Below are 25,683 nucleotides of genomic sequence, written 5' to 3'. Positions count from 1 at the left end.
AGATTTACATTTTTATGAAGTGCAGTATGATAGAGTGTGAAAGGAAACAGGATCAGGTCGTAAGGAGCAGCGTTAACAGTTCATCTCAAAAGAAGAAATTTTTGAGGAAGTAAAACCAGCCAGAAGAAGAAGTTCTTTTTAATAAGTTAGTCAAAGTTTTTTAAAAAAAATTGCAGCTTTAACAGCGGTTTGAACTCTTTCAACTCTGCTTGGATGGAGTTTATAGTTCATGACAAGAGTAAATGGAATTCTTTTGGCTAACGCGGAGCTGGCCAGCACGACGCTTCATTGTGCATTTTAACATGATTAGATGCTTGGAGGAATTTGCCGACGGTTGAGTTGGCATCACTTAACAGCTGAGTTTCTCCCGGCTACTGACCACCCCCTAGGTCAACGCAAGCAGACTGACCCATATTTGACACTTAAAGACCCTACTGGGAAGGTCCTCTCTTAGCATGTACATTACTCCAAAGTGGACCACAAGCTGTGTTGCGGATCTAAAGCAGGCCGCCAATTCCATTAACTGGTGTACAGAAGTTATAAATAAATAATACCACCATTTAAGTGCCCCCTTTTTTCAAAATTGGCTTATCCTGTATGGTATTAATAATAGACATTTACTTTGTTAAACACACAGGGCGTCTCTCTCCTGCCTGGTCCTAACAACGCGGCTCTAAAGTGTTTTTACACTTCTGCGGGTCACAGTTTGAGCAACGCTTTATATTGGACACGAGGTTTACTGGAGTGTTATGAGTGAGCGGGTCAGTTTTCACAGAGCTGCTCTGCCTGTTAGTTTGTAGCTGTGTGATGAAAATCTCCCGGGTGCCGTTTAACAGTGGGTGTAAATACAGTAAAAGGTGTAAATACTCTCATTTCTAAATAAACCACACAGCGGTTTATAGTTGAGTGGTGAAAAGTCAGAAAACCCACCAGCGGGCTCTGTGCGCTGAGACCCGCTCAAACAATGGCCATGGCTCATGGCAATCTCTGTCGGCATGGGTGAGTGCCCAGCCAGCCCCTATATGTCATTGTCTCTCCTTTCTATCCCCACCCCACCTCAGCTATCCCTCCTCAATTCCCCCCTCTCTATTTCTCTATCCTCCCACTCCAGCTCTTTTTGCTTTCTATCACCTACACCCACCCACCCACCCACCACCACCTCCCCCAATGCCTCTTTTTCTCTTTGCAAGGATCTTCAGGCCACTGTTCCTCTCACCACCACCACCACCACCACCACCACCACCTCCTCCTCCTCCTCCTCCTCCACCCTCCCGCACCCCCACTTTCTCTCTGAGAGGATGTTCCAGCCACTGCACACTGACAGCTCAGGGATATTGTGTGTGGAAATGTTCCTGTTGGACCCGCAGGCCCTTACAATCCACCGGACAAAGGCTAGTGCACCTTTGCTTAAGGCTCGCCACCCTTTGACCTGGAGCTCGCACCGTAGACATGTCACCATGGTTAATTTTCCCCTCTCCCCTTAAGTTTATGGATGCTCCCGCTTTGAAGGTGTCGGAGTGATACAACACTTGACAAGTAGTAAAAGTTAATGCAATGCAGTACATGTTACGGCTAAGAAAACAACTGCACAAATAAATAAATAAAAGGGCAAACAACATCAGTCGGGCTGAAGTCTGTCACCTCTGGGTCCAAGAGGGGATTGTTTTTAAAGAGCATGAGGGGCGATGGATGTATAGCTCCTGTGCAGGCAACATTTTCCAGCTGCTTCAGTGAATCTGAAATCAAGTAGCATCATATGATCTTTATGGAGTCCGGACTGGGACATCATCGCAAACTGTGCCCTTCAAACAAGAGATTAGAGATGTGTAATAAAAGTGGGGCTAATTACAAAGAAACTCTCCAAGGGGAAACAATCTCCACATTGTTCGAAAGTAGCTGCCACCCTCGTAAGAAAACCAAGAATTATAATTAGTTGTGATAATAAAGGGCTTTTTCAATAACTGTGTGCAGCAAGAAGTGCATTTAAGTTTGAACAAACATTTCAAATTGGTTCAAGTTGTTTTTCTTATTATCTTTAGTCTACACACAAATCATACTTTTATACTGTCCTTTAGCCGTTTGTTATTTCATCACAGGTGAGGAAATTAGAAACTAATTTCAAACTACCCTAAGATCTTCTGCACTAAAAAGAATATTTCCCTTGATAGAAGATTGTGATTTGAGGAAAATTTCTAATATTGTGCACCTGTCACAATCAATTTCCAATTACCATAAATCAGTGTTGCGTAAAGTGGGAGCCATTTGGAGTTCTACCTATTTTCAAACACCAATATAAAGAATGAATTGAGCGTTTATATAATTTTAGAGGTTATTTCAATCATCCCTGAAGAAACAATTGAAAGAGACAAAGAGAAAAAGAATATAGCTGACATTAAATTTTGCCGGTTTCCACTGGCATATTTGGTATCTCCAGTTGCACAAGACTTTAGTGGGACTTTTTCTATCAGCCGCAGACGTAAGAATGAAAACCCGTTAACCACAGGATCTAATTGAAAGGAATCTGGCGAAGGGTGTAATGGTGTATTGCACAAAGAGGGGAAAAAACTCAGAACTCATGCCTCCATCCTGTGATGCGTGATGCCGCTCATCCTGACTCGATCTGCTGTCACTTTTGACACAGCCTGCCAGAGTTCTCCTTCACCGATCATGGGTAACATGGCGGGTCAGAGGATGAAATAGAAAAGGCCAAGAGCCGTCCAATATTTTCCTCAGCCTTAAAGCTGCGGATACTTAACTCAGAGACGTCAAAGACTCAAGAGAGCATGAAAAAAGCCTAAAATGACTGTCTAAAAAGGAGAAAAAAATACAGCATGTCTCTATGAATGTCAAGATCCTGATGGTTTCTGAGCCAAAGGCTGTGATACAATTGTAAGCCACTTGCTGAATGCAGTTCGTTCAACCATTTGAAGATCATTCAGATGCCTATCTAGCAACTGCAGCACTTAAGTCGAGAGCTTTCCAAGTGGAAAGCTGGGAGGAATCCCCCCCCTCCGTTTCAGTTGTGGGGTGCGCCTTCTGTACGCCGCTGTTTCAAAACAAAAACAACTGGGCTGGATTAACTGCTCTCTTGATATCTAGCAACTCTTATTAGTGAATGTCCAACAAAGAGGCCACAACACTCAATCCAATACATAAAGGTGGTGGTAAAATACTGCAGCGTAGGCAACAAAGCACACAACAATTAGGTCTTCTCCCAACTGGCTAGCCACAGGAGTCAGTTAAGGCATGCATTACCAGAGCCTTAACTCTTAGTCCATTTTGTAGCGTATCCACGCCCCGACGCAGCAATGTTTATCTACAATAGACTACTGAGCAGTTTCAAATAGCATTTTTAGCCTCTATTCTCAAGTGCCATAGTAAGAGATTCCAATTACCAGAATGGTAAGGAGCCTGTGAGCAAGCCATAAAGTACATTAGGGATCCCCTGTAACTGCAGGGACCTTTTAGAGTCTCAACTGAAGAGGGCCAGGAGACTGGGGGGGACAGTGACCCTTCATGGATAGCCTCTGTCAAAATTTGACCACGTCAAGCACAAAGGCATTATGGGAATCTAATGTCACCAAGTCCTAATTACTGTCTGTGTTCGGAGCAAATTACTGTCTTGTTTCTCTGATTAGCGAGGAGGCTAATCTTCACCTGTGTGCGCCAGCACTGCTGAGGGCCCTTGAGTGTTAGCGCTTCGTCTTCTGTAATTTATTTTTAAATCATTGCCCGTTCCCAAGAGTTTTGAGTGTTTTGTTGTGAACCGCTTACCATGATCCCCACCACCGCCCCCTCACCCCTAAATCCTTGACTAAATCCTTGTTTGGTGCCGCAGGAAGATAAGCAAGAACAACACTTGGGCATAATTGACTCGTACTCCCCTCCAAGATGTCAGAGCGGAATCATCTCTCTGCATATTGCCTTAGTATGTTCCACACAAATTATATAGTTATACGAGTTATACACTTCTGCATGTTGCAGATATAGAATCCAATCAAGTTCTAGAACAAACTAGCACAACCCTCACGTTGGGAGAAACTTCCCAGTCAACAACAGAGCAAGAAAGAAACAGAGGGGGAAAAAAAAAAAAAAAACACATCAGCGGGAGCTGCTTTTAGCTGTGTTGTGGTAACTCTCAATCGGCAACACAGCCTCACCCTGGAGGCCCTGCTTTAAAAAACCCACCACATTTGCAGATTTCTTTTTATCTGAATGAACGTCAGTGCTTCGTGTGTGTGGGACGGCTTACAGGTAGTGTGTTACACAGGTGTTGGTTTACACAGGAAATGGCACATGCAGCCTGATTGGGACGGTCCCGCGAGACGACGCATAAACATAGAGCACAGATGGGTCCAAGGGCCAGTGGGAGCAGCACCTTAATGAATACACAGCTGAGTATTGCACTTCACAACATGCAAAACAATATTCTAAGGCTGTTGCAAAAAAAAAAACTAAAATTATCTGAATATCATTACACAATGAATTATTCATACACATTTCTAAAGGGACTTTGTCAAAAAAAAAGAACTGCTCCACTTGCTTTATTGACGTTTTCATTCAATATCTCAGCAATTTATGTTTGTATGACAAAGCAAATTTTAGCTACAAATGCAAGCAGTTTAATCACATACAATTCTATTAATACAGGATTGTCAAACTCATTTTAGTTTTTTATGCGGGAAAGCAAGTATGATAATTTCAACATTATTGTGCACTTCTACATATACATAAAATACAAAATATGTAAGAAACTAAAATATCAGTCCTAACAGGATCTTCACTTTACAATTCCTAGATTTTGTGACCAATTTCTATTTATTTAAGGGAAATATGTAAAAATTTGAAGAAAATTGAAGGATTTTGTAAGAAATTTTGAGTTTTCTTCAAAATGTTCAACATTTAAAAAAATGGCAATCGTGGAATAAAAGCACTGGGAAAAGTGTGAGCCTCTGCAAATATTGTTGAATTTCATTTACACAAAGATTAATGTTTTCTCTGTCATTTTTACTTTCTTCTGTGGGCTGAACTGGATGCTCCAAAGGGCCGGATTTGGCCCGCGGGCCTTGAGTTTAGGTTGAAGAAGAAACAAGAGATTAATAATCGTGGAAACGTATGTTTTTATTATTTATCCTGGTGTGGAAGCACATCATGTAAACAAGATCCAATCCGGGAACACATTTTACCCACACTGCTATTCAGTGTGAACCAAGACGGTGATTCACAACACTACACGAGTGTGAGAAAAACGATAAATGCATCACCTCAGATAGTTCACACTTGCGTCGGTAGTGTGTAAAAGCTGTTGTGACAGCTTGGATATTAAGGCTGGATAGATGGAGAATGTCTGGATCCTTATGAATGCCAATGTGACGGGTGGGGGGGTGGGTGGGTGACGGGTTCGACACAAAAACACTCCACCTCGGAACAATTAGGCTGTTCTCAAGCCCCCATCCAGTGTTGTCAGTGATAATGGAAAGCTGTGAGGATAACTGGTGATAAATAGACTTTAACACCCTCCTCCTTAAGAGCAATACAGTCCTGCAGTCCTCTCATATGCTTAACTAATCATGACCATGGCCAGCAAATTCATACAAAAGACTAATTATTGTTGTACTTCACTTCAGTCTCAAAGGCCTCCTATATAAGGACTTGGGGGTTCTCTTGCCTCTTTTCTCCTCTTGATGGGTATTTTTTTTTTTTTTTTTTACAAGTAGACCTCGTGCTAGACAAAAGCATTTAAAAATTGGTGATTGCTTTCATCCGCTTTAATTACATTCAGAAATGGCATTTCTGCCACATAATACACCCCTATTGTTTCAGAATTATCTGGCTCGGGGAGGAAAATCTACAATATTTGACGATGCTCCCGAGCTAAATCGCCTCTTGAAATTGAAATATGCAGCCGAAATACAAAATAAAAAGCCTGCTATTGCTGCTGATATAGTCGAGGCTCCTTGGCTTTCTGCAGAATGCCATTATTATGCATATCCAGGTAGAAAGTTAATTAACCCAAAGCTTAAGCTAATTATGGTAGCAGAATGCTATCAACCAAACGCTTTCAGTCAGACAGCTGTCCGGAATTTCATTTGCTAATCATTTGTCTTTTGCCGGAGCATATGGTACGTTTCTCTGCTATCACAGCAACAACAAACAGATGAAAATCATTAACTAAAAACAATGTGCAATGTGAAAAATCAGACACAGATTTATAAGGCTTTGTGTCAGAGAAAAAAAAAAAAAAGGGGGGGGGGGGGTTTATGGCCTGGGATGTGTAATGATAAATTTTGGTTTTAGCCACTTAGGATTTTAGTCGGATCACGTGGCCCGAGTGTGCTGGGAATTTAGATACACAAATATATTGTTTATGTCTATATGCAAATGAGATTGAATGTTCATCCGTGTACAATTAATTGCAGTTTTCTATAGGAGCACATTCAAAGAGCGTGTTCTTTTAACAATTTTTAGCTTCTAGCATATTATTTTGTGCCAGTTTTTTTTTTTTTTTAAAACAAGTTTTCTGTTGTTAAAAGAATAAATCCCACAGCTGAGAATTAAATCAATTATTTTCCATGATATGCTTCATGTATTTTTCTGTTTTCATAAAACACATCACCGTGGCTGTTAAAGGGTGATTGATATCAGCATTGCCTCGCGACATTATCAGGCAATAAAGGCTACTCAGGTTCTAATGCAACATGTCATACACGGGGCTCGTGTAGTACATTTCTATTGAGGACCTCACAAGCTAAATTGCTTTTTTCCTGCTCCCCCACATCTCAGCAAGCTTGACAGACAAATTGATCAAAGCATTGTAAAATAATATGCTCACAAAATGTCTCGGGGCACGAGTCCAGCCCCCTTTTTTTTTTTTTTTTCATTTTTCACCCTAATAAAAAAGTGCTCCATGATTTCCTCTGTATTATGTGTCTGTGCACTGTGTGAAAGTGGCAAGAAGCGTCATATTTCAGATAATAGTAATCTCCTGTAAACAAAATGTGAATCATTTTTTTTCTGCAAATGCCGAGGCCATGCTAAAAAAAAGTAAAAAGGGAGGGAAAAAAGCTGGTTAGCAAGGGGAGGCTGGTGCGTTGGGCCCCAACAGGGGTTGTTGAGATGTAATGAATTTGTTCATCTGATGGTGCCTTCAGGGCTGTCGTTAGACTGGCAGAGGAGGTTGATTTCAGGAAATGTTCCTAAGATCAGTTAGGAAGCAAAAAGGGCTTGAGACGTTTCTATTAGAAAGAGCTGACGGTCATGGTGTGTAAGCAATACTTCAAGGGCGTTTATGTAGCTATAATGGCATTTATCAATAACTATCTATCAATGCCACAAATGCTTTTTGTTGCTGCTCCGGCTGCTCAGCGCCAGCCTGTAGTAGTGAGTGTGAAAAACACACACAAAAAACAAACAAACAGAAAAAGGTCTTCACATCTCCTTCCCACCCAGAAAACTTCTGATTTAGGTATCTCGTCGCGATGTACGGACGCAATCTATTTCCAACGTTGTATCCAAAATACGCTCTTAGACATCATTTATCACACTGACTTCCTAAGCCTGCACCACACCATATTCAAGGCTGAAAAGACCCTTGTTTAGTATGTCATAAATAAATCAATGGAAATGCCTGATCTGAACTATTACAGCTACACACAGGCTTTTGTGAGATCTACATGTAAAGCCGGTTGCAAAGATAAGCCCATATTTTCTCGTTTTATCCCGTCTTCCTTAATGCCTGTTTACATTACGTTGTGTCTGTATATCTGAGGTGGCTCTAGCTGTGAGGTTCCCAAAGTGGGGTACACAAATTGTCATATATGGGGGTACAAGAATGAAAAATAAAAATTGGAAACTAGAATATAAATCGACCAGCAGTCAGGAGCCTCCATGCATTGCTACAAATTACACATTAGCCGATGTAAGACTAGCCATGGTGACAGAGAAACAATCACATTTTTAAAAAGCGCAAATATGATGAAAGCTACATTGCTTTACTAAAACATTCCTTACAGATAATAATTCTTTTTTTCATCATATATTATTCCTCAACAGGATAGTTAAAGATCAGAGACTAATTTTACTGTAGGGCTACAATGTATGTGACTAAGGCTGGGCAATATATCGAGATTCAAGATATATCGAGTTTTCTAGTTGGGCGATATGGAAAATTACAATCGATATATAACATATACTGTATAGATTTATCATAGCTTATCTTGTATCAAAATACTTGTTTTAGGAGTCATAGCTTTTGCTACTTCTCAGAACAGCATGAAAAGCACATTTAGATGCATTTCTGAGTGTGTCCTAACACAGATCTATCACTAAACAAGCCACACAACAGAACTCACTCACACGTGCTGTCTCTTAGAGGAGAAAAAGCCAAAAGTGTCAGATATTGTGCAGCTGTTTGTTAATCAACGTGGCTGTGTGGCATTTTGCATCAGTGCATTTTACTTAGAACTGTCTTTCTGGTAAAAGTTCATTTGAATCGAAAATATTGAGATGTATAGCGTATATCGCCATTTTGAGAAAAAATATCGAGATATTGAGTTTTGGGTCATATCGGCCAGCCCTAGTCGTGACTCATGACCCCATTTTAATGTCACAATTTTTAGTCATCTCCAGAGACTTTTTTTCTTTCTAGAATTAGCCTTTAATAATGTTTGTTGTTGCCAGGATTAGTGCACAAAGTGACAAGATGCGCCAGATGTTTTCATACTGCATTTTAATAGAACTAGATTTATATTTAAGAAAGTGAAAGTATGGAATACAGTATTTATGATTGTTTTTTGTGTGGTGGTGTTATGATTTGAATAAAGAATAATAATTAAAAACATTTTTTAAATATATATATTTTTAACATTTTTTTTTAAATATTCTTTTTTTTTTTAAATATTTAAATGAATAAATGTACATTTTTTCAGTATTTTTTTAATTATCATAAATTACGAGACATTTCAGGGCACCTCACTTGAATTCCAGGTGACCCCACAAAAGGTAGCGACCCCTAGGTTGAAAAACATTGCATCACATTATTAAGTTTGGGAACCACTGTTGTCGTTCCACCGTCCTGTGATGATCACAACGTCATGTTCAACTGGTCGAGATAAAAATCCAAACATTTTGGCGACTGATTTCCTGCTTCTCACCTTTTGAGAACATGCAACATGAGCAAAGTGATCAAAGCTTTACTTATGACCGCCATAGCCGACGATATTAAACTGAGAAATGATCTAGTGATGCGAATCATTAAATGCATTTGCATATTCCTACTGAACCTGAACACACAAATTAAACCCCCGTTCACGAGGAGATGGAGAAAAGGTGCCTGTGCATGGTTACAGGACATCTTCCATGATCAAAATTCAATATTATTAATTTTCTCACTTCAACTCATTAGGAACAAGTTGAATGTTTTTACTGCTTGATGAATTTAGGAAATAGCAGATAGGTCGGGGGAAAGGAAACACATGTTGAGGTATAATATACAAGGCCATTAATGGGTTTCCATAAATTACAATTTGAACATACATTTTCAAAAGGGTAACTTCCTATTTGGAAAGGCTTTAATTTCCCAAACCATTCAAGTTTATCAAATGTGAATCTGCAATACATGGATGTTTAATTCCAATCTAATCAAAACTAATCAGAGATGTAGGATGTGGACCTGTAAAAAAATAAAAATAAGGAGGAAGTACTTATCAGCGGTGGATTTAATCAGTTTTAGTCGCTTCAGTAAGGCCATCAACATTCTGACATGTTTGAGGAATGGGAGAGCCATGAAATGCAATCACATATTAAATTTCAGAGTGTCACTTGACACTCAGGACGACTGCATGTGACTTGAAGGGAAGATATATAAACAGGAAAGAACAGTCCATGCTCTCTATAACCTCTGCTGACCCTACACACATCAGGTCTAATCAACTCCCTCGTGGGTAATAAACAAGTTATTTTTCTCGGAAATATCAAATATACTGCGGGAAGAATCACAACCGCATGCCATCAGAAATCTAATTTCAAGCCCAACTGTATTCTAGTGCCCCTCATATTTTCTGGTGCCTGCTCATATTTGCCCAACTTTCTCCAAGGATATTTCTTGTGGGATCTACAAAAATGCCCTGCTTCCAATGAGGAATGGTGGCACTCCATCACACGAGTGGATTCTGTCTGCCTGTAAATTTCACACCTTTGTTTATCACGTCACCAGCCCCGGCTGTTGTACAGTACCTTTCAGCAGGTGCGACATCCATTAGGATCTGGATGGTGTGCACACCATTCTCACATCCGCTGACTTGGATGGTCCCCAGGGGGCTCGGCAATGAGATGGTCTTCTGAGTGCACTGGCTCTCCCTTTGCTTCTTCATCTTGCTGCCCCTGCTGAGGAAGTACAAATTACACTGCAATCATTGACATATTCATACGGCAACTTTCACTGTTTTCCCACACATATTTGCATTGAATGATCTATTGAAAACCAAGTGGGCCACCAACTAATAATGACTTACATATTTGAACACCTAGCCTCCAAACAATGTCATGATGTGACTTGATCCCTACATTACTAACCAATATTTCTTTTGTGCATGGAAAAGAATACGCCTATCTAACCAATAAATCGCCCATTTTTTCCCCTCTTTCTCTTCTATATATCACATAAATGAGAAAAACAATGCAGTCTGTTCCCTTGTCTGGTGGGGGGATTCCCAAGATAGCTCGACATTATTTTCAATCCGTCATTTTTGGTTGATGGCCGGGATGTTTTTCTAGCATTAAATTTGTTCCTTAGGGTGCAACTCCGATGGGATTCTGGTTTCCAGCCCTTAACAACAGCAAAAACGTGCAGCTTTTCTGACGACTGAGATGGATACTGGCAATAACCAGACAGCAGTTCCTTTTTTATTTTTACTTTGAGGGAAGGAGAGATGATTGACTATGTTATATGTGAGTTTTTGAGAGATGGGGGTTATAATAAATAAAGGTCACATTGATTGTAAGAGTTTCAACTATAAGGAAAACCCTATCCAAGAACCTTCAGCTGAAAAGTGTAAAGGGCACAAATACAGATATCACTTTTTCATTTTTATTTCTAATAACACATTTATTCGATGCACATAAATGAACGTAGCTGGCACAATCGTGCAGATTTATGTAGATATAAGCCACTCTATTTCAAATTCGGATAAATGAATGCATTTTCCAACATTGTAATTCTTTTTCCTGCAGAATTAAAAAAAAAAAAAAAAAAAAAAAAGTACCTACAGTGCATCAAGTTGTCCCATTGGGAAGGCATTTAGATACAAGAAAATAATTGAAAAAGCAGTAACTTTAGAGATATACAAGAAGAAATGCAATTTACTAAAAGTTTCAGCTTATTCTTAAGAAATGTTTAGTTTGATTAGGACTTTTTAATCAAAGGCACATTCTAAAATTCTTTGGTGTTTTTGTTTTGTTTTGTTTTTTTTGTCTAAAAAGCATGTGCAATAAATTAGGACACCAGGGAACCATTTCAAATTAAACAAAAGCAATATTTATTTTAAAAACAAACAAACAAACAAGGAATTGAAATACATTTTTGTTTTAAAAACATAGCAAACAGCTATCCTAAAATCAAGTTTATTTCCCCCAAAAAAATTATGAATGCCCCATAATTAGGGGTGGGAACCTCAGGGTACCTCACGATACGATATGATACGCGAAACAAAGCTCACAATAACGATGATCTCACAATATGACGATACTGTGATTATTGCTATATTGGTCAGAAATCAATCTATGATAATCTATGACATAACAAGGAAAAAAAAAACAATTTTTATTGTATATCTCTGAAAGAAAGTAAATTGAAAAAGTGTCCTATGAACAGTGACACTATTTTAGTGCAACATTTCTGTAAATAAGTGTCAACATACCAATGTAAACAAATAAGTATCTCCAATAGTGCTTTCTGTAAAAACAAAAATAGGGTCTTTCTTACCAGTGACACCATTATAGTGCAATATTGCAGTAAACAAAAGATTATTTCCTTCAACAAACTGTGAAAAAAATTCTGTGAAGACCTACCTGCACGTTTTAGTGAAAAAGCAGAAAAGGTTTTGAAAAAATAAAAAAATCGATAATCGATCGTGTGGAAAAATATTGCGATATATCGCCGTATCGAGATATTGTCACACTCCTACTCATAAGTGTAAATATTAATTAAATTTACTAAGTCACTAAAAAAATTGATTCAACAAAAAACTAATTATAGATATATATATACTTTAAACAATTGTAAGAGTTTGTATTTTATTTTTCAAATTAAACAAACTATTTTCTAAAATTAAAAATTAAAAAAAAATACAGAAACAAACTTCTATTTTCCATTTAATTCAAAAGTAGATCTCTTTTTTTTTTTTTTTTATAGATATACCCTCTTACCCTTTCTTTCAGACACATGCACAGCACCAACACATCTGTCATGGTATGTGATCACAAATGCGTCTGCCTCAACTTTCTTGTTTCTACTCTTGCAGCTCTCACTGTATTCATCAGGGGTTTGCCTGAACTGACAATAAAGGCGAGAAATTTCCCGAGCTAAAAACAATGGTACAGTGCACTTTGGATAAGCACTGAACACACGGCTTGCCATTTAGCAAGCTGCTAATAGACTCATCGATGGAATAATGGACTTTGGCAATAATGGGCTTGCTTTAATAGTCTGCACTGATTAAAAATAATGCGATCATGTCGGCTTCTTGCTGTTACAGATGCAGTAGTGTGGTGGCTGCCTTGTTGTGACGCTTGGATGTTCACCCCCAGCTCTGCACGGTGTGGAGAAAACAAACAATAAGCAGCTTGTGTTGCTAAAAAAACCACTGGCAGCCTGCTCATGGTCGTCAATCATCTGACTCGTTTCTCGTTAGACTAGTTCCTGGTCAAACTTGCGTGCTTAATCGAGTAGAAAGCATGCGAAAGGTGTGGAAATGCAACATGTGCGGTCTTGGATTCAGTGAAATAGGAATTATAGCACGGGTGGCGCGTATTTTTAAAACCACTATCAAAACAACGTTTGCGCTTCCAACCAGCGTGTAGAGAAACGTGGGTTTGCAACAACACTGTTCTTGACTAAAGTGGGTGTAAAGTGTGTAAATTACCCACGCATTCACATCCGTAGGCTTTCCTCGGCGGCTATCATAACACTGACCATGTCTTCCGGTTTCTCAGAGCAACGTGGTCCGATCTGCCAATCACGAAACGCAAAATTCGGCGCCTGACTTCTAATTGGCTGATCAAAGAAATCACCCCTCCCCCTTTCCAGAACACAGAGGGAAATACTTTTTTGACAGCCTTGGTCCCGTGTTGCCATGTCGATAGAGATTCCGCCTGAGTGGGCGAGTTTTTAATTAATTTCTCAGTAAAAAGTAATTTAAACGGTGGAACAAAGTTTGGGATCAGTTTTGATCAGAAATCATTACTGCTGAATGAACACAATGACTATATGCAACATTGTGAGTCAATTTGAGTGACGCATTTACCAATTAGGCTTAAAAAATTACATTTTTAGGCATATTACAAGATATAATAGTTTCTTTTGTTGACAAGCACACTTTAAATTACTATTGTGCTAATATAAATATTCCAATATATTGGTGAGTTTTAAAGTGCACTGCACCTCTGTTATGCCTTTATGCCCTAATTGGATACTAATGCACCAAATTAAATGGGCAAATGATGAATATTTGGGCACTTTTGTAGGTGCTTTAGGTCTTTTACTATTATTTTTTCCACAGCCTCCAAGCAGGGATTTATCACATGTATCTGGCAATGCTGACTGTGTCTCAAATTGGGATTCGTGGGTCCCTCAAGGCATCCCCACATCACCGATGATTGGTAATGTTTGTGATTTAGATATTTGATTTGCTTGATATTTTTTTCAACAGCCGATGGAGAGAAATCATATTGCATATTTTGAGCCTTAATTCCAAACGCTGTTATCATTCCACTTATAGCAAAAGGCATTTATCCAATTCTCTATCTCCTGTGACAGCTTCTCTCAGGGTCTTTTGGGGGTGTAGGGGTATAATGTGTGTGGATAAAAACACCTATGTGACTACAGCAGCCAATAACGTCTTATGTATTACCAACTAATAAAGTCAGCGTGTTATTATGAACGGCACATAAGGCAGCACTCAATCCTTTTAGTGGAGTTTTATGCAGTTTAAAAGGAGAGGGAGTTGCCTTTTGTTGCCTGGGGGCAATCATAGATTAAGTTGAAGCATATATTTCAGACATTATGACCAAGTGTGAGGAATCAGGCGTGTTTTTATTCCAAAGCGTCTGTCATCTGTTAGAGTAGAGTGAAGTTACTCTGTGTTCAAACCTGAGATCACATTCAGAGACATAGTCAGAGGTTTTGCTTTGCTGAATCAATCAATTTATTAACAGATGAACAGAAATTAATCGACAACAATATCAAGTCAAACATAGTTTTCTACGCATTTTTTATCCAGTGTTGTTATCTGGTTTCTCCTCCCTTTGGTCTGGCACATGGCTGGCCATGCGTCTTCTTTTGTTTTTGATACATAAAAAAAAATTGTGATTGTCAGGGTCAAACATGAGCTTATCAAGAGATAAAGACAAAAGTTTACATCTAATAATAGTCTTTTAATTCGAAGATGTTTTATATTTTAGAAATCAGTTATTGTAGTTAGTTAAAGATGACATTTACCGCTGATTTAAAGCAATATATATTAAGATAATGTGTATTAAGTTTAGTATTGAAAATAGAATTATTTGCACAACTATAATGTCCCATTTCTCTCACCTTAAAACAGTCGTCTCTTCCCCACCCCTTCCATTTTCTTACCCTGACTCCTTCTTCCCTGTTCCCTTCCCCCTCACCTAGGTATAATAACACTGCCCTCTCTTTTTATATTCTATCTTTAATAAAGTGTTTCTAAGGCTTCCTTACTGAGGGCTAATGATGGTCACAATAAAATAAATTAATTTATTATATTTAATTGCAATAAGAAAACATACATTGCTGTCATGTCTTGTTGACCTTCAACAGCATGTGCAGACAAGGCAAGAAAAAAAAAAAAAATGAATTACAATCATTTTTGGGTTAGGGTTATTTAGATTTTGTGCATTTTGCTCTCAAAAAGGCTTTTAGTGATAATCTGACTGTCTCTGAGGTTGTTTGTATTTGCTTGTGTTGTTGTTGTTGTTAGATTTAGATTAAGTTGAAATCAGATGTTCTGAAACTGCTTGTTTCAGAAAATAGGCTTCGGAAAAGGTTGACCTGAATATGGGTAAATAAGAGCAATAGGATATAAGGATATTTAGTACGTCAAAAAAGAAACCATCTTACTTTTGACCAGATTTACAGCAATATTTGTGAAATTTGCGATGTTCTTTTTCTCGGAAAAATATAAAGTCAATGTTAATTCTAAATGCTAAATGTTAAATCTAAATGCTAAATCTAAATATTAAATCTAAATCTAAATGTTAAATCTAAATGATAAATGTAAATGTTGAATGTAAATCTAAATGTTAAATCTAAATGATAAATGTAAATGTTGAATGTAAATCTAAATGTTAAATCTAAATCTAAATGTCAAATCTAAATCTAGATGTTGAATCTAAATGTCACATACTTTGCATAGTGGTACTTCCAGTGAATTTGCATATTAGCTAAATATTTAGTTTCACCCGTGACATTTAGATTGAACATTATTTAGATTCAGATTTAACGTTGACATTATATTTTTACGAGAAAAGTAAATGTCACAAATTTCACAAATACTGCTGTAAATCAGGTCAAAAGTAGTGTAAAAACCTCACATATGTTTTTTAAACGTGGTTTTTTGCTAAATGTTGCAAAAAGTTGCTGTTTATTTTAGCATGTGCAACTATACAATGGACGCTCCATACATGAGTAATATTTCACAATAACACATCCTTTGCAGCTTTATTGCTTTTCTTTAATTTTATTTTATTTTTTTAATTATTATTATTATTATTCCTGCGGTGCCTTAGCTCTCTGCATGCCGCCGTTTGGAGAGCGTAGGCCGGCGTGGGCCCGTGGCCCACACCCACCTCAGCAGTGAGGCTGAGCGGGGGGAGAGAAAACGCCACCCCTGCAGAGACCATTTTGAAATCTGTGAGGATTTCCGTGCCATCTGGACCCGCTGCCAGTCTGCCCCAGATAGTAAGGGTTGGCAACGGTACCCGACGGTGCAATATGGCTCTCTCTTTAATGAACTACTAACTGTCCCCCGTTTTAATTGATGTGACATTTGAGCCATTTATCTCTGACATTTCAATGAAGAATGATTCTCAGCCTTGCCATTTTACTTTTTTTGGTGCTATTTTCTAAGAGCCATTTGCATTTTTTCCCCCTTGCTCTAAAAACCTTGCTTTTTTGTCTCTCATTAGCTAATTAGAGAGAAACATGCGCAATTAATAAAAACGAACTTAACCTAGTTTGATATAGGCTTGATGAGAGATAATCAGGAAATCACTGTTTTCTTAGCATTTATCAAAAGTGGTGTGAGAGGGCTACCTGTGGTAAAAAGGTGTGTAACCTTTACCCACATACCAACATGCAGCCTACAGTGTGGGACAACTTATGTTCCCAGCATGGGCAGAATCAAGCTCAATTAATCAGCATATGATTGCAGTAAGCAGCCCCCTCTGCTGGAGGATCTGAGGCATACTGTTTCAAATCATTTTAATGCCGCATTCAGAGGCCAGATAATTATCAGAAGTGGCATTCAGACAATTTTTTTTTTTCCTTTTCTATTTTTTTTTTAATGCGTTTGCTTTGTTGCATTCATTAAAAAAGCGGGAAAAAAGCCCTAAATGTGCAATTAGTTGCTACTGGTAAAATAAGCATGATTGTTTTTGATACAGTTTTGAAACATTAGACATCCTCGTTTATAAAGTATGGAACATTCATTTTAAATAAACAACATTTTTACTTTTAACATTAAGACAGTGGTTCTCAAAGTTTTTTTTTTTTTTTTTTTTTTGGATCATGACCCCATATTTATATCACAAATTTATGGAGACCCCAAAGAATTTTTGTGATAATTATTATTACTATAATTATTTTTTTTACTTTGTAACAAATAGACTAGGATTAGTGCACAAAGTGACAAGATGCACCAGCTCATATATTTTTACACTGTATTTATTTTTTCCTAACTCTTCATTAAAAAAAAAAAAATCGATTTATATTTGAGAAAGTTCAAGTATAGCATACAGTTGTTTCAGATTGTGTGTTGTGTTTTATTTAAGAAAAAATAATTATGATTTTTTTTTTTTAATTAGTAATTCTTTTTAACACATTCCAGGTGACCCCATTTAAATAACAAAAAAAAAAACAAAACAAAACAAAAAAAATAACCAAAACACTGCATTAAGAGTTTGTGAATTTCATTTTGAAATATTCACCCTGGACTGTTTTTTTTTTTTTTTTTAATATATCCTTTTTAAAACAAGGCTCCACTGATGACGACTGTTCCTTTGATTGTGAGCACCATCGTTGCCAAGGTGTGGTGCCCTGTCTGTGTTGGCAGCCGGGCTGAAATATCTTTTGTTTCAGACTTAAAAAGCTCCTTTTCCTGCTCAGTTTCCCCTCCATATTTTTGTTTGTGCTAGGTGCTGATAGACTTATACGCCGTGCGACTTCCTTTTAGTGTACTTGCGCCAGATGTTTGTGACAATAACAACCCTAAACTTTCCTGGTCACACTGTTTATTGGTAGTTTTTGTCCATCCTGTTAATGTAATGTACTGTATGATTGTCGTGTATGCCGATTGTCGGTGCCTCGCTCTCCTTTTTCCGGTGTTTTTGCAATCTCACTCTAATGTTGGCGTGGGAGGAGTTGAAGTCATTTATGATTGCAGGTATTTATTCTCTATGACAGCAGGAAAAGTCCTGACAGGCTGAACAAGCAGCGTCCTCTCACACGTGCTGTGTGTGTGTGTGTGTGTGTGTGTGTGTGTGTGTGTGTGTTTGCATTTTAATGGAGGGAAATAGCTTAGTGGGCCTCATGTTCTCCTTGTGCTGTACAGTAGGCTTTATATGAGTGCTGGGCGATATATCGAGATTCAAGATATATCAAGTTTTATTGAAAATTACAATATCGCCTATATTGATGTGTATATTTGTATAGCTTATTTTGTATTAAAATACTTATTTTTGGAGTATCTGCTTTCTCTACTATTAAAAAATGGCATATAAAGCACAGTTAGATGGATTGCTGATTGTGTCCTAACCCAGATCTATCACTAAATAGGCTACACTACAGAACTCACTCACACGTGCTGTCCCTGAGAGGACAACAAGCCAAAAGTGTCACACATTGTGCAGCTGTTTGTTAATAAATGTGCCTGTGTGGCATTTTGTATCAGCAAATTTAACCCAGAATTGACTTTCTGCGTAGTACGACGTTATTTCAATTAAAATGATCGTGATTTATATCGTATATCGCCATTTTGAGAAAATATATAGAGATTTGGAGTTTTGATCTATATCGCCCCAGCTTTGCTATACATTCTATAACCTATTTCTCCATAAAAAACACTCAAAATATCAAATATCACCATTTTGAGAAAATATATTGAGATATTGAGTTTTGATCCATATCGCCACAGCTTTACTATACATTTTATAACCTATTTCTCCATAAAAAACAACCAAAATATCGAATATCACCATTTTGATCAAAAAATATTGAGATTTGAGTCGTTAGTCCACATCGCCCCACCCCTACTATACATTTTATTACCTGTTTCTTCATAAAAAACACAGGAAATATAGTATATTGCCATTTGTAGAAAAAAATATAGAGATATGAGTTTTAGTCCATATCGCCTCACCCCACTATATATTTTCTAACTGGTTTTTATATAAAAAATAAAAAAAACACTCAAAATATCGTATATATCGCCATTTTGAGAAAAAATATCAAGATATGAGTTTTAGTCCATATTGCCACAGCTCTACTATGCATTTTATAACTGGTTTCTCTATTAAAAAAAAAACACCCAAAATATTATATATCGCCATTTGTAGAAAAAGAATATTGAGATTTGAGTTTTGGTCCATATCGTCCCACCCCTACTATACATTTTATAACCTGTTTCTTCATTCAAAACAGTGTGTATTATTGTGATTATATCATATATCGCCATTTTGAGAAAAAATATCAAGACTTGAGTTTTGGTTCATATCGCCCCAGCTCTACTATATATTTTATAACCTGTTTCTTCATTCAAAACAGTGTGTATTATTGTGATTCATATCATATATCGCCATTTTGAGAAAAAATATCAAGACTTGAGTTTTGGTTCATATCGCCCCAGCTCTACTATGCATTTCATAACTTGTTTCTCTCTAAAAAAAAAAAAAAAAAAAAAAAAAAAAACCCAAAATATCATATATTGCCATTTTGAGAAAAAAATAGATTTGAGTTTTGGTCCATATTGCCCCAGCTCTACCATATATTTTATAACCTGTTTCTCCATAGAAAAAACACTGTGCATCGTGTTCCTCTTACCTTAACACTTACTTATTCCTTTCCTCTCAGAAGAATTAGTTTGATCGTAGGATAACGAAACCCATGACTACATAGAGGTGGCTAAATTTCCCTGTAGCCTCGAGTGCCCACTTACTTAGTGGCGCACATGTGCCTCATTCCTTGCATCCCTGATATGATTTGGCTTCTCTATTTTACTGTTGACACAGTACTATGAATGTCTGAGCATTTTTGCAAATGAAGAGGCTTGAACTCCTGACAGGCGGTGTCGCCAGCACCATGACACACTGGCCCGCACATGCTGTGCGGCATAATGATGACATTAGGATCCAGTGATAATATCAGGACGCACTTCAGATAAATGACTGATAAACCAGGGGTTGTGCCTCTCGTATTACACGCTTGACAGAGCAGCTAATCAGTGTCCAAGTGACTGCTATTACATAAATCATGAGCTCGACTTTGATGCATATTCCATCGGTGTTCCCTATTCATCACGTCATCTAGGTGGGGGGGGGATTGGAGACTCTCCGGATGACTAGCTGCTGGGCCAACACACATTTTAAGAGCACATTATGTTTTCATTAGAATTTGATATGATCCATTCCTGCGTTGATTTGATTTTACGTGCCCGGGTCATTTGACAGGAACCTGCTGAAAAGAGTCTGTATATTGTTACTTTCTCCAAGCCTTTTTCCTGTTGGGGTTTAGTGGACCACTTTCTTTTTCTCCTTGATGAATCACACAGTTTTATTGACTTGTAATTTAATGTTATAGTTGCAATTATTTTTTTAGTTTATTCAGCATATCATGTAACAGTTACTCAATTTTTCATAGCTGAAATTATAAAAAAAAAAAAAAAAAAAGGAGACGAAAATGCCAGGATTGGGGATTCGAGTTCCATGATTTCTGTTTAACTCAGCAATAAATCAACATACACCCCGAAGATGAAGTTGGAAGGAAGACATGAAGGTGTTGAAGTGAGTCACCATGTATGTTTTATTCCCCAGTATTGGGGTCAGAGTATGTGAAGGTGGGGGTGTTAATTTAATCCCCATTCTTACCCAGAGCATGGCCACACTCTCTAAGGAGCTTTATCTCTGACAACTGTGTCAAATTAGAGAGACCACGAGCCCCTCATAAAGAATATGTCTGTCAGACTACATTGTTCCTGGCCTCTGAAATATATGGCTGAGAGAGACAAAAATAGAAGATAACGCCGTAGTCAACCATAGTTGGACTCGAACATGATGAAATAATTTTCCAGCCATGTGATCCTGTCAGAGAGAAACCCTCCTCATCAAAGTGATGGTCACATAATATTTTGTAGCATCAAACGCTGCCTTTGTGATTCATGCAATTAAATTGAATATCATTGTGATCAAAAGGCGTCACCTGTTCTGCCATTAGCGCGGCGGAATTTGTCGATCTTTTATGCTAATAAAATGGTTAAATGAAATTATTTAGGAAACTTTATTGGACACTGATTCATTGTTATGCAGCCTGGCCCGTGTATAATTGATGGGAGTGTTACATTCCATTAGCCATGCTACATAACTCTGGGTCAGTCCAGTCTAATATGTGCCCATCATTTATCTCCCTGGTATCATCGCCGTATACCGCCGTCAAACATGTAAAACAACCCTTAATGTTCTCCCTAGTCCCCTATGGGTGTTTCTCCCTGTTATCATCATTGCCTCAATTCTAGTGGGACTTCCTCCGGAGACAACATTTTCATAGACCTTTGACCTAAACCATATTTTCCATTTGAATGGTTTTGACTAGTGAATATTTACAAGCATGTTTAATGTATATTAGATCTCATCTGTGAGTATCAGGGAGCCATTTTCTGCTCAGTCAGGTTCTGACGTTGGCCTTGGCCTCTTATGGTTGAGGTAATATTGACCCCTCTTAAAAACAAAATGACCTGTGCCTCATTTAGACTAAGTTGTATGCATACGTATTTTCACAAGTCCTGAGGGCATACATGTTTATAACAAGGAAAGCTGGTCGGTCTCGAATGTAAACATCTTAGCACTGTAATATTATTGTATCAGTAAAGTCCCAGAAGGTGGTAGATTTAATAATGTGGGTGGATTATATAAGAGGGAAATAAAGCAGTAATTTGAAATTGTTTGGGGACCTTTTGTGTCAATGGTTATGGAGGCTAAGGGACAACTCCGGTTCCCTCAGGCCACTGTTAAAAAGGCAATGACTTTTCTTGTACATGCACAGCATTTTTGGAATCTACATGCATTACTACGAGCACCACAGGCTTTTATCATGTGATTAGTAATACATAATACATTTGATTCTATTATCACGTGCAAGGGGGAAAGAAATGAATGATCGGTGGTGGAAAAATGGAAGAATATAACATTTGCAGTCAGAAGATGGACTATACATTTAATAGTGAAGTAGATCTGGGTTTGCTTCTCGAGACGCCTATACAAACCACAAGCTTTTTAATCTCTTTTTTTTTTTTTTTTCCTCAATGAAAGTCCCAGTAATTGCTATATTTCCCTTTTTGTTTCAAGGACCTTTGATGATCCCTTGGCTTGCATCAGAGGGCAAAGTCATTAGTGGAGAAATGAGCTCAAGTGAAGAGAAAGAGATTGCGGGGCTCCCAGCATGATTGGAAACATTGCCTCACATGGCATCCTAATTTGAATTCAATTTTCAATGTACATTTGATAGATAATGATGAATATAAAATTTGTCGTTCAAATATTTGGCGACTGTAATTGTCCTCGTTAAATATTTCAAGCACTAGATAAACATTTGATACAATCCACAGACACACTGGCGACAAATTATTTGCTTTTCTTTTTTTTCACACATTTTTTTTTCTCCTTTCTACAATTTCACACACTACACCAGTGGTTGTCCAACATTTTTATTTCTTTTTTTGGCTCAAGTATGTCTGTCTGACTGCAACATTTTGCTCAGAATAGTATGAAAAAACAACTATGATAATAATAATAATGGCTTGGATTTATAGAGGAGACTCAAAGCGCGTTACAGAAACCATTATTCATTCACACAGTCATACCAGTGGTGGTAAGCTACAATGTAGCCACAGCTGCCCTGGGGCAGACTGACAGAGGCTGTTATTTCGTGCCTATGGCCCCTCTGACCACCACCAACATACATGCACAATTCATACTCACTCATACAAGGCAATGTGCCTTGCCCAAGGACACAACGACAATGACTCAATTAGAGTGGGATTTGAACCCCCAACCCTTCGGTCTCATTTTGCAAAGTTTTTATCATTTACGGTCATCGCCCGCCTATTGGGAGCAAAACTGTCAGTTCATTTTCTTATCAAGATCAGTATAATCATAATTATTATTATTATTATAATTTCTAACTAAAAAATGAACTTTATAAAACCCTATATTTTTTTATTGCTTTAGTTTGTTAATCTTTCACACACTCTATCAAGTACCCCCTGTAGTGCCATCGCGTACCCCAAGGGCAGAGGTGAGCAACCTTTACGTCAGCGGGGCCAAAAAATGTGATTTTCTGATTTCAGGGTCACATGATCAACATTCATGTCAGCATTTAAAATAATGACCAAATTGAGAATTATACAAGGCAGATGTTTGTGTTGTTATTACCTCCGCCAAGAGCAAAGCGCAGAATCGGAGCAAAATGAAGAGCGGTAAGGTTATGTTTTACCCTCCGTTTGTCTGTCAATCTGTCATTCATTCTGTCTGTTAGCAACATAGCTTGAAAAGTTAAGAATGGATTTGGATCAAATTTTTAGGAAAATTGATGCATGGGACAAGGAACATGTGATTACATTTTGGTGATGTTCTGACTACCAAAAGAAAGAAAAAAAAATATATATTCCATTCATTTTTCCCCATTCACACTGTGGAACTTGTGATGATGTTATGGGTTCTCTCAGAATCAACAGCTTAATGTTGACAGGTAGTCATGGTAATCCCGAGTTTACCATGTTTCCGTGACCGGAGCGTGTTAGCTGAGCTTGAGTGCTTTTCTAGTTTCATATGTGTTTTTGATCATTTTGTGCATTTCTCTCTCATTTTGTGCTTTCTGTTGTTTCCTTGTGTGCTTTTTAAGTCATTTAGTGTTTTTTCCTCTCATTTTGTTTGCTTTTTTGTTGTTTTGTGTGTTATGACACAATTTGTCTATTTTTGGTCTCATTTTGTTTTCGTTTTCTGTGTTTTTGTTGTCGTTTTGTGTGTTTTTGTTGTCGTTTTGTGTGTTTTTGATGCCATTTTGCATATTTTCCTCTCATTTTTTGTTGCTGTTTTGTCGTGAGTCAATTTGTGCATATTTGTATTTGTTTTCTTGTTGTCTGTTTGTAATTTAGTAATTTTTCTCCCATTTTGTGCCTTTTTGTTTTTGTTTTGTTGTTCTTCTTGGAGACATTTTGTGTATTTACGTTGCCTAGTGTATATTTCTGTAATTTTGTATGGTTTTTTTAAGTCATTTTGTGCATTTACTTTGGGGGTCGCTCAAAATTATAGAGCGAGGGCCACATGTGGCCCCCGGGCCGCCAGTTGCCTATGCCAGACCTAGGGGTACACGTGCCCCCGTTTGAGAAACACTGCACTAGACTAAAATGTGTTCTATTTAGACAAAAGCATCAACCTATGGGTATCCAAAGGCAATCGTATAATTGTCTGTATATACACACTGCTGAGGTTTATTGTTAGGCTACTTATTCTTATTATTAGTTAATATATAATATTTCCCATTAATCTCTAAATTATACAAATTTGTTCTATATTTTATGTCTTAGATCTAAAAATAATTCCGACATAGTTTTAATGTTGACATGCAATGTAAAAAAAATAGCCATCCACATTGTTTACTATGGCATCTGAGAGGCTCATAAGCAGCATTATGCGTTATGTTGCAACGCTACAATTATCATCAAGTTGTTGAGGGAGGGCGCCGGGGAAGCAGGGACATGTGGAATATGAAATCCTGTCAATCAAACGCTACTATACTACACTCGGTTGCGGTTGGGTGACGGTGGCTCTTTCATGTAAATCACAGACATTAGAAATAAAAGACAGGCCTGTTGACTTGTTTCATGCTGAGAATCGGTGGCCCAGCATGTGTTGCTCTGTCTGTGCTTCACTCTCCTGTGGAACAGTTGTCCCATGGGTCCTAGCACTGCTCCCTGGGGTGCACTGCATATAATTACCCACAATCCACCCTGAAACAGCTCTCATTTACAGTAATCAACAGTCTCCACTTCAAAGGATTTCAATGTGGCATCAGACACATCGGGTAGAGTGAGTGTGTGTTATTATTACAAATTATTTACAATACTTTACTGTTACCTTTAGTGAAGCTTATGACTGGGTTAACTAAGGGGACTATGATCTCTGCATGCATTCTTTGCCTCCCATTAAGGGCTGATGAGAGCGGAGATAATCTGCTAGATGCAGTTAAGAACTTCAAAAGCAGCATGAGCTCAATATAAGGTCTGAACAACAGCAGAAAGTACGTCGGATGTGTGATATCAGATTGGAGGGTGGGAGGTAAAATAAGAGAAAGCTTCATCAAGGGCTTAAATTTACATGACTAACAAATTCAGACTGAAAAAAGAAAAAAAAAAAAAAAAAACAGAAAACGCAAGATCATTTGATCATTTGGCAGACGTGGTGGCTTGTGTGATAATGGTCATTATCATAAACCGGTGCCATCATTAGGCTTGATTTCAGATAATGGTCAGTGTGGAAAACCATTTTACACAAAAAAAGGCTTCTCCCCATTAAAGACATATTAAGTGAATTAACGAACATCATGAGTGAGGAAACCAATGTATTGCCGGAGAAACATAATGCGCTTATAATGTGAAGTCATTTCTCCTGACTGGAGACAATTCAGCCAGGTTTACATTTATAACAATTAGCCATAACACTGCACCATTCTCACTGCTTGTTCTTCAGCTCAAATCAATTAGATTTTATTATTTTTTTAATTTAATATTAAACATAGCAAAGGAACTTTGATGGAATTAAAACTATATCAAGCATCTCGAACACACACACACACACACACACACACACACACACACACACACACACACACACACACACACACACACACACACAAAATGGTGGTTCATTATCAAGTACTCAAGTTACTGTCATTGAGTTGCT

At 37.8% G+C, this 25,683-nt stretch overlaps 1 protein-coding gene across 1 annotated transcript in view; it reads right to left on the bottom strand.

Annotated features, from left to right (window-relative positions):
* LOC114477177 (methylated-DNA--protein-cysteine methyltransferase) overlaps nucleotides 1-13,205 on the bottom strand; it is a 117,854-nt gene extending 104,649 nt beyond the window's left edge. Inside the window, exons 1-2 of the mRNA XM_028469345.1 lie at nucleotides 13,140-13,205; nucleotides 10,234-10,383 (exon numbers count right to left, since the gene is read on the bottom strand). Coding sequence (XP_028325146.1) covers nucleotides 10,234-10,383; nucleotides 13,140-13,147 — 158 coding nt within the window. The 5' untranslated portion in view covers nucleotides 13,148-13,205. The remainder of the gene's footprint in view (nucleotides 1-10,233; nucleotides 10,384-13,139) is intronic.
* Between the last annotated feature and the right edge of the window lie 12,478 nt (nucleotides 13,206-25,683).

Source organism: Gouania willdenowi, chromosome 15, assembly GCF_900634775.1.
Source record: "Gouania willdenowi chromosome 15, fGouWil2.1, whole genome shotgun sequence".
NCBI classification, from domain to species: Eukaryota; Metazoa; Chordata; class Actinopteri; order Blenniiformes; family Gobiesocidae; genus Gouania; species Gouania willdenowi.
Note: the sequence above shows the minus strand (reverse complement) of the source record. Positions and strands in the feature narration are given on the sequence as shown.